General features: G+C 39.8%; 1 protein-coding gene across 1 annotated transcript in view; it reads right to left on the bottom strand.

The window, feature by feature from the left end:
• LOC117421330 (attractin-like) overlaps window positions 1-15,772 on the bottom strand; it is a 151,720-nt gene extending 135,948 nt beyond the window's left edge. Inside the window, exon 1 of the mRNA XM_034035579.3 lies at window positions 15,261-15,772. Within this exon, the coding sequence (XP_033891470.3) occupies window positions 15,261-15,520 (260 nt within the window). The 5' untranslated portion in view covers window positions 15,521-15,772. The remainder of the gene's footprint in view (window positions 1-15,260) is intronic.
• Window positions 15,773-16,304: the final 532 nt, after the last annotated feature.

Genomic DNA, 16,304 nt, shown 5'->3' with positions numbered 1-16,304 from the left:
CAATAAACCTAACAACTGACTGAAGAAAAGGACTCTGTGCAGTTTCTTGAATCTACTTACTCACCATCCTCTTTTTTAAGTTACATCACACACACACACACAGAATGGCAGTCCAGTATCATATACCCTCCAGAGATGAAACCTAAGAGATGAAATTTCAATCCTGCTTGGGAAAATGAATTATTTTTGAACGGTCCAGGGGTGGAATTAAAATATACAGTAGCCAGAGATCATGCCAAGAAATGGTGTAAAGAGATGATTAAAATATTAAACATGTCTGCAGCAGAAAATATGTTTGTAAGAGAAGCGAAAAACAACAGGAGGGTCAGGTGTATGTCTGCATTTGTAAACCTGGACCATAAAGACACACAGAACCAGCTCTGTCTCGCCTACAGCTTGGCAAAAACGGCCACAAAAAATGGACTCCAATTCCTCTGCCTTACAAAAAAGGCCAGAAACAATGAGAAATTTGGCGACTGCCTTTTCAGTTAAACCCTGAAAACCAGCGGTAGATCTACCCTGTGTGTGTACAATGTGTGCTGAAGCACAGACCAGTGACACGAGTCAACATATTATTTACCATCGCTTTAACCCAACAAATATCTGGAGGCTGTAATGCAGAAAATGTAAGTGCAGTCATATTCAGCTGTTTGGAAAATTAACAAAATTATGACCCAGTACAGAAAATGGTGTGGTTTAAAACAGACCGAGCGTCAGTAATGCTATCACAGCACTAGAGCTATCTTTATTTATATTATAATTAAATGTACATAATACTATCATGTCCTAGTGAGGTCAGTATTCTGTAACATGACTGTGCCGACCTCTGCATACAATGTGTTATTTAAGTTGATCATACAAAAAAAAAATAGGTGATTCAATAATTATTTTGGATAATTATAGGAGGCAATTACATCTGTGGCCAAAAGTTATCCAGCACCCTACAGAATTAACCAATGTTGCTTCATAAAGTCCAATATAACCTGCTGAATAATGTTACGTTAACATATTGAATTACATACTGCTTTGTAGTTTTCCATATACTTGAAAAAAAACTGACAAATTGAAAAATGTGATATTTCGAAATCTAACATGAAATACTGTACTGCTATTATGGCTTCCGTTAGACTTTTGCTCTATAACTTTGTAGTTTCTTTGATTAAATGGTGTTAAATAAAACATCTAAATTCTCATGTAATTTTTTTTTAATTGTCTCTCAATCCTAAAAGGATATGCAAAGTGTTTGGCCATAGCTATAGATTTGATTAACATATGATAGGTGTCATGAAGTTTTAATTACGTGCTTTATTTAAAAAATAAAATAAAATAATAATACGCATGAGCTTTAGCGCATAAAAACAGTTTAATGTGAACATAGCTACTGACACAGAGCATGGGAGCTGCAGCATGCTATTTCCCATGTTACACTGCACACAATAAGAGGCGTCATCACCAACTCCAGACACAACACTTGCAAAACATTTAAAATAAACATGCTTTCATTTCACATGAGTTCACTGCAGTCATCAGCTGCATAGATTAACCACTCAGCAGAACGTGGGAACAAACAAGCAAGTACAGACATTAAGTTACTGTTTTAGTATCACTTCAGTGTCTTAACAAGTTGTTGTATTTTATGCAGTTGAATACGGCAGCAACTAACTTGCTCCTAAGTGGCACCAGCAATTGAATTTGGCAACCAATTTTTTGGCCCTGGAGCCACTGGCTCCAAAAGGGAAAAACTTTGTCTGGAGCCCTGATTTGTAATTTGTTTTAAAGAAATATATTTTAAAGAATAAAACAGGAAACAAAAGCAAAACAGGCTGTGAAGCTTATTGGATCAAAAGAGCTTTACCAGTGTCACTGCAAACACTTGCACAAGCAAATGAGACAATTGTGTGATTTTTATGTTTCATGCTTAATTTACTGTATTGTGAGCCTCGTATCGCAACATGTATGTTATCGTGAAGACACTGCCGATACCCAGCCCTAATCCTCAGGTAGTTCCCCTGGCTGTACTCAAACTCTACCTCGGGCGACGAGGCACCAAGCGCCCTGCCTTCAGAGACACTCGCACACAGTACAACGTTTTAATTGTTCCCCGTGCGCCACAGGATGAGAGTACACTTGAAGAAGCGAGTCTGTGTGTGTGTGACACTCAGACAGGCCTTTTTCAACAAACGCGACAGACGCCAAAGCTCGGAGAGCTGCTGGGACTCTCAAGATCAATTACCTACTTGGTCTTGAGACTCGACAGCTCTGTGCAGAAAGCGAGGCATCCATCACCTCGGGATCTTCTAAGGGAGAGGTGTGGCTGATTGTCAAGTCAGCAGGCATTAAGAGTTCAGCAAGCTGCTGAATACTGCAGCCATGAGGATGGGCATAAATATACATATTAGCATATTATAAGATGTGTTTTAAGGGGTCTCTTTCATATACCACTACAGCAGCCTGTCGTTTTGAGTGGAGTTCTCTTTCCAAGACCTTCATATTGTGCAGATATACACTGTGGAAAAGCAGTCTACATGAAAAGTCCCACATTACAAAGTCAAACAGGAAAATGTCAGAATTCCACAGGGACTGTGAAAGAAAAAGGGCTTTTCAGTTCACTTTGGGATCAAGCCAATGACTAAATTAGTGTATTTTAAATCAATTTCTTATTAGTGCAACCAACAGTAAAAGTGGCTGAAATTAATAGGTATTAAAATACCTTATACAGTTGCACTTTGAGCAAAATAATCTTTTATCCAATGACATATGAAATGCGTGTAGAAAAGGAGAAGCCATACTAATGGGGGATTTCAACTTCCCCCGTATAAAATGGGAAAACCCGGTGGGGAGCACGACGGATGAAATTGAAATGGTGGAAATGACAAATGACTGCTTCCTAACGCAATTTGTCAAGGCACCGACTAGAGGGGAGGCATGCCTTGATTTAGTCTTTTCAAATAACGAAGACAGAATAACTAAAACAGAGGTCAGAGAGTCATTGGCAAACTCAGACTACAACATGGTCTCATTTTAAGAGTTTTTTAAAACCCCAAAAGTAATGACTAAAAAAAACTAAGGTTTACAATTTTAGGAAAGCAAACTACGAAGGTATGAAACAGAGACTAACAGAAGTAGATTGGAGTAAAATAGAGAAAACATCCACAGAAAAAGGATGGCTGTTTTTCAAAAATGTAGTACTAGAGGCACAAAACAATTACATCCCAAAACTAGACAAATCTAAATCTAAAACAAAATGGCCAAAATGGTTTAATAGAGCAATTAAAAAAAATATTCAGCAAAAAAAGGCACTTTACAGAGCGTTTAAAAGGGACCAAAAACAAAAGTACACAGAAAGAGTACTTGGAACTGCAAACACAAGTCAAAAAGGAAGTTAGAAAGGCCAAGAGAGAGATAGAAATCAATATTGCTAAGGGAGCTAAAACAAATTCCAAAATGTTTTTCCAATATTATAACAGCAAGAGAACATTCAAAGAGGAGGTTAAATGTCTAAGAGACACAAATGGCAAAATCATAGACGAAGAAAAATAAAATAGCAAATATTAAATGATTACTTTTCACAGGTTTTTACAAAGGAGGACAAGGACAACTTCCCCCACATGTCGACCTGTTGCTATCCAATTTTAAATAACTTTAGCATAACAGAGGCAGAAGTGTTAAAGGAACTAGGAGCTCTTAAAATAAACAAATCCCCATGGGCCGGATGAGATCCTCCCAATAGTACTCAAAGAAATGAAAGAAGTTATTTACAAACCGCTAACCAAGATCATGCAACAGTCTCTTGACACAGGGGTTGTACCGACAGACTGGAAAATTTCAAACGTAATACCGATACACAAAAAGGGAGACAAAACCGAACCAGGTAACTACAGACCAATAAGCCTGACTTCTATTATATGTAAACTTATGGAAACTATAAGAAGATCTAAAATTCTACCTTTATGGTAACAATATCCTGGGAGACCGTGTCTAACTAACCTGCTTGACTTTTTTGAGGATGCAACATTGACAATGGATAATTTTTGCTTACGATTGTAAGTCGCCCTGGATAAGGGCGTCTGCTAAGAAATAAATAATAATAATAATAATAATAATAATAATAATAATAATAATAATAATAATAATAATAATAATTGCAAAGCATACGACATGGTTTATTTAGATTTCCAGAAAGCTTTTGACAAAGTCCCACATAAAAGATCAATTCTCAAACTGAACGCAGTAGGGATTCAAGGAAATGCATGCACATGGGTTAGGGAGTGGTTAACATGTAGAAAACAGAAAGTACTGATTAGAGGAGAAACCTCAAAATGGAGCGAGGTAACCAGTGGAGTACCACAGGGATCAATATTAGGTCCTCTGCTATTCCTAATCTACATTAATGACTTTGATTCTGGTATAGTAAGCAAACTTGTTAAATTTGCATACAACATAAAAATAGGAGGAGTGGCAAACACTGTTGCAGCAGCAAAGGTCATTCAAAATGATCTAGACATCATTCAGAACTGGGCAGACACATGGCAAATGACATTTAGAGAAAAGTGTAAAATATTGCATGCAGGAAATAAAAATGTGCATTATAAATATCATATGGGAGATACTGAAATTGAAGAAGGGAACTATGAAAAAGACCTAGGAGTTTATGTTGACTCAGAAATGTCTTCATCTAGACAATGTGGGGAAGCTATAAAAATGGCCAACAAGATGCTCAGCTATATTGTGAAGAGTGTTGAATTTAAATCAAGGGAAGTAATGTTGAAACTTTACAACACATTAGTAAGACCTCACCTAGAATATTGTGTTCAGTTCTGGTCACCTCGTTACAAAAAGGATATTGCTGCTCTAGAAAGAGTGCAAAGAAGAGCAACCAGAATTATCCCGCATTTAAAAGGCATGTCGTATGCAGACAGGCTAAAAGAATTGAATCTATTCAGTCTTGAACAAAGACGACTATGTGGCGATCTGATTCAAACATTCAAAATCCTAAAAGGTATTGACAATGTCGACCCAGGGGACTTTTTTGACCTGAAAAAAGAAACAAGGACCAAGGACCAGGGGTCTTCAAATGGAGATCAGATAAAGGGGCATTCAGAACAGAAAATAGGAGGCACTTTTTTACACAGAGAATTGTGAGGGTCTCCCCAGTAATGTTGTTGAAGCTGACACCCTGGGATCCATCAAGAAGCTGCTTGATGAGATTCTGGGATCAATAAGCTACTAACAACCAAACGAGCAAGATGGGCCGAATGGCCTCCTCTCGTCTGTAAACTTTATGTTCTTAATGTATTTATAGGTCAGGTATACTGTACATGAAACACAGTTATTGTGACGAAGTATCTAGTGACTCACCTGAGATTGTTCTCTAGTCTTGTTTGTGAGTTAAGAACAGTTAAGATCTGTTACAATGCGTAGTCGTTTTCCTTTTACAATGCTTGTAAAACTGCAATAGCTGTTCTGGACTACAAATAGTACCATAGTATATAAATCATCAGGTACAAACTGAAATGAGGAGATCAGGAAGTCAAGTAGACACATATTTCTGCAAAACCCTGAATAAATTAATTCCTGGTGCAGTCATAACTACTGTATACTTGGCAATGGTTATGGCAGCTCAGTAATTTTTATCCGGGCCACAAAAATCTACATAAGACAATGCAAAGAGATTAAAAAATCCCTCTACTTGACTTGGCTTCTTTTTCTTAGCTTTACGCATACCTTACTGCTTTGATTTGGGGACAGGTCCTGACTTCATCCAGACTGGGTGGCAGAAGGAGTTTCTGAAGCATGCCTCCCCCGCAGCGATCGTCAGTGCGATCTGCTGCCCAGGGCTGCAGAATAGTTATGCACGCATGCACAATGTGCACTGCAGGAAATGGTTGGGACCCGAAGAGGTTCTTCCAGCCATCGTTTGTTTGGGAGCCAACAGGAACATTCTCATGCCAGCAACCCCTTTATTTAGCTATTTTTGGAACAGCTAATCGAATCTCTTATCAGATTCAAAGTGAAACAGAAATATTAAGCTTAGCCTATAACTTATTAATCATAAATGTGTAATTATTTGGTTCCAGAAAGGTTTGGAGTCTGTGCCCCAATGATTCTGGACACTACCCTGCTCCTGCCTCCCACACCACGTGTCCTAACGCAGGAGGCTGTGTGGTCCAGTGCTTAAAAAAAAAAAGGAGGGCTTGTAACCAGGAGGTCCCCAGTTCAAATCCCAGCTTAGCTACTGACTCATTGTGTGACCCAGAGTAAGTCACTTCCTTGTGCTCCGCCTTTTGGGTGAGATGTTTTAAGTGACTCTGCAGCTGATGCACAGTTCACACCCTCTAGTCTCTGTCTGCTAAGTAAATAATACCTGTACCATTCACTCTCAAATTCAAGAGTAGAAATCCGAGTTGCCATTGTATTTCAACTAAAATTGAGTTTTCTGGCTTGCTCTGTGCAGACTTATGGACTTCACAAAATAGGATTTGCTTTTTTTTACTTATTTATTATCAGATATACAGTACTCCATATAAGTCTATCTTTGAACACCAAGCCCCTTCATCAGAACTGAATAAAACTACAATAGAAGGGAAACAAAACAAGATTGAGTTTGACAAGAATAACGCAGTAGAATACAGTTCACGCAGTGCTGTTTTTCTCCTAGTCATCTGTTCAGAATGCCCACAATGATTGAACAGACATTCAAGAAGTTATAACTGTTTTAAAAGAAATGTAAAAGGAGTTCTGGAAACCAGTTCTCAAGAAACACGGTGCTGCTCCAATCATAGTCTTCCTCCCCTGACCCTTCTGCAAGCAAAATCAATGCAGGCTGACTCTGCACCTAGCAGGGGCCAAGACAGAGAAAAAGAGACTTACAAGATGGCAGATCCAGGGCCACAGCGCATTCTTTTTAAATGAATAGGTTGGTTTGCTGTAACCCACAATTGGTTGGTTTGGCAGTGTTTTGACATCATGCTTGTTCTCTCCACATTTTCATGGGGGATCCAGGGATAGAAATAAGACCCCGCCCCACTTGCACAGCACCTTGATCCATTCCTAGTTTTACCATGAGTTTAATAAGACACACCTGAGCGTGTTAACCTATACAGTATACAGCTTATTCCCATTACAAAAAAACACAACAGTGCCAGTATTTCCTGTACTAAAGCAGGAGGTGATTAGCGAGGAATCAGCAGTGTTCTCCATTTGTATTGCCGCTTGTTTGATACGTCGCAAGATCCTTTTATCACATCTGCTTGGTGATATTAAAAATGTCTGTGGCGAGGTGAAACAAAAGACAGCGCAGGGTTTAGATCATGTGGTGGATAACAGTGCGAGAGGTAAAATCACAAGTGTGGAATTCTTTTGGAATCATAGCGAATGGAAATAATGAACATGTGACTGGATTCGTTGCTTGTAAAACCCGTCATTATGTTTTTGTGAACGACAGCCAAACAGACAAGCAAAAGCACAAGTGTAGCTCCCTTTCAACTGGTGGCACGAAAGGAAGAGACAGGTATTTTATACTAAATTAAGCAGGGATAGTTAATATGTTAATGTTAAAAAATATCCAGATCACTTGAGAAAGTTAGCACTCTGTATAGCCTATTCTATAAACTTAATCTGTGGAGAATGGTAGCGATATCTTTGTGTGAATGTGAGTGCGTGAGAGTCAGTCGACGCAGGCAGTAGGTGAAGGACAAACACTTGAGGGTTCGGGTCGGGTCGCAGGTAAGAAGACGGTGCTGCAGCGAGTTGCGGGTCCGGGTCGGAAACATTTGACCCGCACAGGACTCTGCATGGGGGCTCTTCCCCGTAGCAATAGTTTCATTTTTATCCAGCTCCTATAGGTCCTATAAAGAGAATACACTTTTTGCAAACTTTTTCTAAGCTTCAAACATTCAAATTACTATGTAACCATTAACATAGGTTAGCTGCATCTTCAGAACTGCTTTATTTATTTCAGTCTGGGGTGGTAAAATGCTTAAAACAAACTGTACTAAGGCTACCCTTTTATCCTTCCTGTGTAGGTTTTTTTTTATTATTATTTCTTCATAGATTGTCATTTGTTCTCAAATGGAAAATATTTCCTTTAACAATCAGTCTTTTTTTTTTCTTTTTTCATCTCAGCGTTTCTCTTGTCTGCAGAAATTGAGTTTTTGTTACGGGTATGGCTCCTGCCACAGCAGATATCAACTTCCCTCCATCACAAGCAGCTCCTTTGAATACACTGTGCAGTGAACTCTGCAAAAAGAATTTGAAAGAGAACCCAACCCCCTTCTCAAATGAAACAGTGCTTCACTGTGTGCTTGTACAGCTAGGGGAACTTCAGTAACCTGCAACATTACAACGGAACAGGAAGAATCCCTTTCCTTTCTTCAGTGCCACCAAACACCCACAGTCCCATCTGCAGTATCAGTTTGTTTTATGTCTACACTGTATACATTCATATATTGCATTAACCCTCCACAGCATTTTGAATTTCCCCATAGGAATAAAACAATAATATAAAAACTAGCAAACTACAGAACTATTCAGTAATCATAAACCTGCTAATACCTGAAACTAAAGTTATGCATTGCTAGTATAATACCATCTGCATGTTTATATCCATCCAGGGACGGAAATAAGACACCTATAGTGTTGCAGAGCAGTTTCACAGATTCTAATTTTTAGTATGAGCTTGATTAGCCACAGTGTATAGGTCACAAGCATAAGTGTGTCTTGTTAAACTTCTGGTAAAACTAGGAATGGATGAAGCTGCTAACAATGGGTCTTCATCCCTGGATCCCCCATTCGGGTGTACCAATTCATCGATTCACCGTTCAAAACTATCTGCAACATCAGTGCGCAGTGCATCCCAGGGACCAGTCTCTGTCCTCCCCTGCTAGAGATGTGGTAACAGCACACAGAAGTGCACTCAAACCAGGACATGGAGATCACTTGGTGTTTCTCAAGAAAATACTCAAAATGTAAAATAATTTCATTTGTTTTAAAAAGAATCTGCATTTAAAAATGTTTTTTTCTTTGTAAGATTCAGAACTTTTGAAAAAGTTTTATTTCCAAGAACGGTGCACATTTTAAATTAAGTTTTATTATTATTGAGAGTATTTGTAGGGCTCTAGACTGCGACAAATGGTTGCAAGTGCAACAAAAATCTAAATAAATATTAAACAGTTCAGAGTTAGGCGCATTGGCACCTGTAACAAAAAAATGCTGCCTGCCCTCTCCCTTTAAAAGCATATTTACAAATGCAAAAAAACGCATATCACACGTTTTAATAAACTGAAGTCCAAGAAAGACAGTAACAAATAAACGAATAACAATTTCATCAAATACAAATGCTTGTAAGCGCAGATAGGTGCTGTATTAACACCAGCAGAATATGGTAACCCCGGTTTCATGCAACAGTTGTGACGGTGACCAAACGTGTTTGAGTTGTGTAAACACTTAGTATTTAATATCATGAATAGCAGAACCAACTCACTGTTTTTACTGAATACACAGTAATATGAAAATCATAAGAGCTGTCAGACTTCACTACCACTGAGCCTGGGAGGTGCAGCATGCTGCTTCCCATGTTAAAACTGTACACTGAACTAGAGGTGCCGTCACCAATTCCAGACACAACAGTAACAAAATATTAAAAATATGAACATGCCGAGTCATCAGCTGCATAGTTTGGAATGTGGCAACAAACAAGTGAGTACAGGCATTGAGTTACTGTTGATGTGTTTTAAGCAGTTGAATATGGTAGCACCCAACTTGATCCTGAAGTGGCACCCAGCAACTGGATTTGTCAACCAATTTTTTTTTGGCCTAGGAGCCATTGGCTCCTAAGGCAAAAACATTGTCTGGACCTGATTTCAAATTTTGTTTTAAAAGAAATGTATTTTAAAAGAATAAATCAGGAAACAAAAGCAAAACAGGCCATGAAGCTTATTTGACCTAAAGTGCTTTACCAGTGTTATTGCAAACACTTGCACAAGCAAATGAGACAACTGTGTGATTTTTATGTTTCATGCTTAATTTACTGTATCGTGAAGAAACAGCTGATACCCAGTCCTAATCCCCCATGAAAACACGGAGAGAACAAATCAGTTTTATAGCGATTTAGAGGTAAACTTCACTGAAATACTGTGTATTCATGTCACCACGTCTGCAGCGAAGGCCTTCAGGACTTGCAGCTGGTGCCCAACAATAGCTTTACTGTACTGAGGGAGATCTTGAACGTCAGGTTTTATTTCAAGACACACAAAGGGGTGTCCTGGGCTCTCCCCCCAACCCTACAAGTTGCTATTGGTTAGCACTGCATACTCGGGACAAACAGGAAAGAGAATTGTATTGCTATAAATCTCCCCGCCCAAAAAGCATTTGGATGTTGTGCTACTACATAACTACTGCAGCCCAGTTTCTGCTAAACATTTACAGGAAGGCAGCAAACTGAATGGCACAGATCTGTTAGTTCAACAGCAAGGGCAGAAATAACCTTCTTATATAGTTCATTACTGGACTGTTAGTTGTAAGTACAGTGGTATCCATGAATAATGTATCAGTATCACCCAGGTCTGGCTGAACTGTTAAAAGAAGCCAAGTACAGGTTTGGTTTGAAGTCTTGTCTGTTTGACGGACAAGCGCTTTCAACTACAGATGTGGCACGTATGAAAATTCAGACTGTGTCTTTCAAAATGTCATACTCACGATTGAGCATGTGTATGCATGACCTTCTTACTTGCGTATCGAGTATGCTAAAGCTCGAAATTTCTGACTGTACCATTCTATGCCAGTAATCTTGCAAATACACGCATTTTATGAAAACAAAGTAATGCACTATATGTAACATCAACAACCACCTTCCTCCAGGGCTAGAAATTGGATACTTCTGTAAAAATTCAAGCAGTCCACTCAGATATCTAATAATGCAGCCCGGGGCTCCGATTGACTCTGTCTTTTTTTTTTTTTTTTATATACCACAGGAAGTTGTGTGTGGGCGTGACGCATGATGACACACTATACGTGAATCCTTCTGGACTACATTGCATTCACTTTTTTAGGATTTATTGTTTTAATTCCTGCCACTTGTTTATGTACTGCAGTGTACAGCAACAGGCTGGCAGAACAGAACTCATTCCCATGTTTTTCATGAAAACAAGGTAATGGATCATTATCATCCTAAATGCCGTCGTATTTTGAATGACACCTGTCCGCTCTTTAAGTGACAGACATACAGTTATGGAGACGAAAAAAAGGCCTATCAAAGTAATTCCTTCCTAAATTCAACAGAAAATGAAAGAATAGTTCATTTATTTTCAAAAGTTTCAAAATTTTATTTAACACATTTCAAATTCTAATATATTACACAATAGTTCTTAACATAACTGAAAACTAATATCAGCATAAATTACAAAGCATTTTGTACTGAAGATATAGGGTGTGCAAGCATACATACAGCAAGATTTGACTGACAGATCTAGACTGAACAGAGCATGTAAACACAGACAAAAATAAACTGCTTTATGTTTTCAACAAACACACGAGGCACCAGTAAACAAACCTGCCCCTCCAGTCCAGCACAGCCTATCGGTGACAAGCATGCGGTAAGACAGGAACTGCCGACTCACTCACTCATTTGATTGGGTGTAGTCTGGAGGCACAGCGGCACACTTATTCGCTCATGTAGCTGCCAGGTATTTACAATGTACCAGTGTATTCAGGTTGCTCGACAAAACTCTGTTCTAAACATACTTAAACAAATACGCAATGAAAAATAATGTGTAGAAGTATGTGTATGGAATTTTGATTGCGTATGGGTATGCATATACACGCAATGAAAAATAATGCATATAAGCAATGTTGCGTATACATACACTCACCACATCTATACTGCCAACATACTCTGTGGTTTGCAGGACAAGTGCTTCATGAATATATTTCAGCAACATCTTGTATAATGAAAGCTGACACTTCCTGTGCTAGTGTGTACTGGCATCTATGCAAGGGTAGTAGCTACAGGCCTTGGGAACCAGTGAATGCCCTTTCTGCAATGTACATAGCAACATTAAAACTATCCTACAGAAGCATTTGTCACTAACTTGTAGAATAGAAGGAGGGTCATGGCAACATATGCATCTGTAACAGTTACTGCACTATACAAATCATGGCAGGTCTCTTGGACCCAGGGCTGCATCCTTAGGTTAAAATGGGTTTTTTTCCCCCTTCATATAAATGTGAATTGGAAAGATGTAGCCTGTTGTCAATGCAGATTTATTTTTCTGGGTTCTTTGTCAAAAAGGTCACCACAGGACATCTCCAGACTTCAGCTCCCTGACGCAGACACAAGACATTTTTCAACAGACCCACGTCTGGAGAAATTTCACAATGCTGCTGCACCCTGTGACTTACAGGAACTCCACAGTGAAATGCACGACAACCTTCCCCATTACACTGCAATCAGGAAGAAGCTTTGTCCTGGTGTCTGGTAGTTAGATATCAAGGCAGAGGGACCTATGACTGTGTTGTATGATTCACATTGGGAACCAAGACAGAGACTGGTTGCATGGTGGAAATCATTGTGTCAATTAGTGCCTGTAAACACATATCTCCATAGGACTATCAACTGATTAACTGGAGCATTTTGATAACAAGCACCATGCAGCCACTGTAGATAAACCCCATCTCATTCAAATGATCCACTAACAGGTCACACAAAACAGTCCTTTGAGCACCATCCAATTTATCAAGCGGTGCAGTAAGATCTATGTATCCTATCCCCTAGTGACTAGAGTCTAGTCCCAAGTCACTTCAGTCCCCCACAGCTCTAAATCAAGCAGCTCCTTAATGGTAACAAGACTTAGCATCTTCCGCTCTTCAATCCCAGGAACATTTTTCTTAAAACACTTGAGTTCTTTGGCATCTAGCCCAGGCTTTGGACTGAGGTTACAGTTGCAAAACTTCATTTCTGGGGAGTGGCAGTTTGAAGCTGCCCATTAAACAAAAAAACAATGTGTGGGTAAAGGAAAAGGCTTGCAATCTTGTACACACAATTGTGCAAAGCTATCCAGGGTTCAGTATGTCTTGATAACATTTCTATTTCTGAAAACTGTGCAACATTACCAAAGAAAACCCCTGTACCAAGCCAGACATGGAGTGGGTTACCTAATCATGTTGTTGAGGCTGAATCACTTAGACCTTTAAGACCCAACCTGTCAAAGATCTGAGATCAATCAGCTACTAGGAGGAACTGGACGAGCTTAGATGGGCCAAATATCCTCCTCTCATATGTAAATTCTTATGTTTTCATACTGAAATAAGATTCTGAAAATGTACAACAGCATTAATGTTCAGCACAGAAACTACTCTGTACCAGATTTAAAGAAGGTAGTGGGACAAGAAATAATAAATTAAATACTACTGCACTGTCCTAACAGCTATAGGTCTGGTCCATTCAGCAATGGCAAGACCTACACAGAGACTTGCAAGAGAACCCCTGCATTTAAGTATGTTTCAGAACACGTTTGCTGCAGCAGGAGATCCAAAATCTAAACGCTACCACTTGTGCCACAACGCAGTTGGAAAGCTGCCCATCCTGCTCTGCGCTGCACTGTGTGTGCCATTGGTTTGGTTTCTGTTGGCTGCCACAGAAACAAAGAATAAATGTATGCAATTTTGTGGTTTTGTTACTTAACGTTTACTATATGTTGCAAGGTATTTAAGCATCCCCTATATCATGTTAATGTTGTTTTTGTTATACAGTACTGGTAATAACTTACTTCAAACTATAGCGTAATAAAAGACGCACGTGGAATTGCCACTGTAGTTCTTGGTACAGTGGTTATATTTATATATGTATACAGTAGTTCGTTTGTATTTGTGGAATGATTAGGTACCGTAAGCAGGATACAGTGAGCATCAACTGTGTCACTTGGCCTGGTGACACTGTTAATACGGACTTCATTTATATACTCGGCGAGTTATATCAGCTCCAGATTGGTCCAGGATTACATAGAAACTGTTACCGGCCTGCCAAAACTCACGTTAATAAAGGGAGTTGCACTTTGCCGCCTCTGGAAAAAAAAAAACTCTAATTGCCCTGATCACCCAGGCAGACTAATCAAGTCATTGCACAATTATATAAGCGTTACTCTAGCCCGATTCGCACGGGACTAAAAACAAGAAAAACAGGTGGCTTGGGAATGTATTATTATTTATTTCTTAGTAGACGCCCTTATCCAGGGCGACTTACAATTGTTACAAGATATCACATTACTTCACATTATACAGCTATCACATTATTTTTTACATACAATTACCCATCTATACCGTTAGGTTTTTACTGGAGCAAGCTAGGTAAAGTACATTGCTCAAGGGTAGAGCAGCAGTGTCACCCACCTGGGATTGAACCCCCGACCCTCCGGTCAAGAGTCCAGAGCCCTAACCACTACTCCACACATTTAACCGACATCGGTTAAATGCAGTACGTGCAAAACATACATTCCCTTCTATCCTCCGATTGTTTTACAGGACATCAGGACCTTCTGTAAAATGTCAAACTCAGGCGTTCTGTGTCTTTAGTCCCGTTTGAAGCGACCATGATCGTGTTCTAGAACTGATGCAGCATTTTGCGGGTACTCGCCTCAAGAGTCAAAGCAATACCAGCCTTCACAATAAACCATAATATGATATTAAAATTGGTACGATCTGTCCTGACGTTCTCCAGATCAGTAAAATGCAACGATTGTGCATAACCCAATCGGGGACGGGCGAAAATACAAAACATCAAATGGCGACGAAATAGTCATTCTAGCCTTTGGAAAAGGTACAATGAAATGAGTTACTTACGCCCGGTTCAGTGTTTACAAATCACACACACAAGCGTCTTCTCTGACCACAACATCTCATTCCATTTCTGAATGGAACTACTTTTGTTGATAAAAACTAAGCCGTCCTCTGCTTTGGACCAATTCTGAGGGCACCCTGGTTTAGTCCCTTGCGAATCATGCTTCAGTGTGCTTCGTGTTTAAAATAAAAAGGAATGGTATGCGAAATTTAAATTAGACTCGATCCAACTCTAAGAATTAAACGTATGTATTTATTAAGTTTAGCAGCTTACAAGTTTCACCTTAGTTCACTGATCTACAATGAACAGATCTTTACTTACCTGACCAGTTTTTTTTTTTTAATTCTTCAAATGCAAAATACGCAGTTTACATGCAAGCAATCTGCAGAGATGCTGCGGTTAACAAAAATCGTCGCTGCCATTCGCTTACCTGAATCTCCCACCGCAATGCTGGCACTGATCCCCGGCCCAACCGGGATCGCAAATGCAGTTACCGACCGTCGGGTTGCACTGCCCGTTCAGGCACGGCTTGTCGCACTGCTTTCCCTCGGCAGGAGAACCGAGTCCGGACAGCAGTGATGCCGCCACAACCAGAATCAGAGGCGGCGTGCCCCACACCAACCCGGGAAGACCTGCTCGACAACGACTGCTGCTAACAAGCCAGCAGGCCCGCCGCTTTTCCGCTTCCATTCTTGTCTTGATTTGAATTTATTTTTCGACAGTATTGTTTTATGTCTCTGAACGCCTCTTGCAGTTTAGAGTTGTGTTTGGTAAAAGGCGGTAACAAACAATGGTAACATCCGGTCTTTTACTTCTCCTTCGCCGTATCTAGCTTGTTATTAATGCAGGTTGTTTTGAAATAATAATCTGTATCCCGGTTAGAAATCCGCTACACTGTGAGTGTGTTGATCTCCTCGCTCTGTCTTTCCTATACAAACACATACATACACACACACGCACCGGCAACTGGAAGTGACGTACAAGTAAGGGACGGGAGGGGCGGGGCTGGAGGGGAGGGGAGGGGAGGGGAGGGGAGGGGCGGGGCGGGGCGGGACGGGAGGGGCGGGGCAAGGCGGGAGAATGAAGTCGCGGTACATTCAACCTGCATTGACTGACTGTACGGGTGGGTACAATGGCAAGGCGTTTTAACATTTAATCATCAATTTCTGACATCAATCATTCTATTTAGAAGGATATCAGGAATTCCATTTTTGATATATGTAATCTTGTCACATTTTTTTAAAATATAAAAAACAGAATTATTGATAGCAAAAACTGTATTTCTGATATCAAAATAAAACGTAATGACCGGTGTGACCATAACTGCTGCGTTTACACTGCCACCTCGGACACAAGCCGACTCAGGTCCGACTGATCGCGGAGATTGTTATAATTTTTCACGTAGCGTTTACGATTGTGCCCTGAATCGACTTGGGTCAGAATGCGCGCGCATAACATCGAAATTACAGTACGT

Source organism: Acipenser ruthenus, chromosome 1 (assembly GCF_902713425.1).
Source record: "Acipenser ruthenus chromosome 1, fAciRut3.2 maternal haplotype, whole genome shotgun sequence".
Lineage (NCBI taxonomy): Eukaryota > Metazoa > Chordata > Actinopteri > Acipenseriformes > Acipenseridae > Acipenser > Acipenser ruthenus.
The sequence above is the reverse complement of the archived record's forward strand: the minus strand, read 5'-3'. Positions and strand labels throughout refer to the sequence as shown.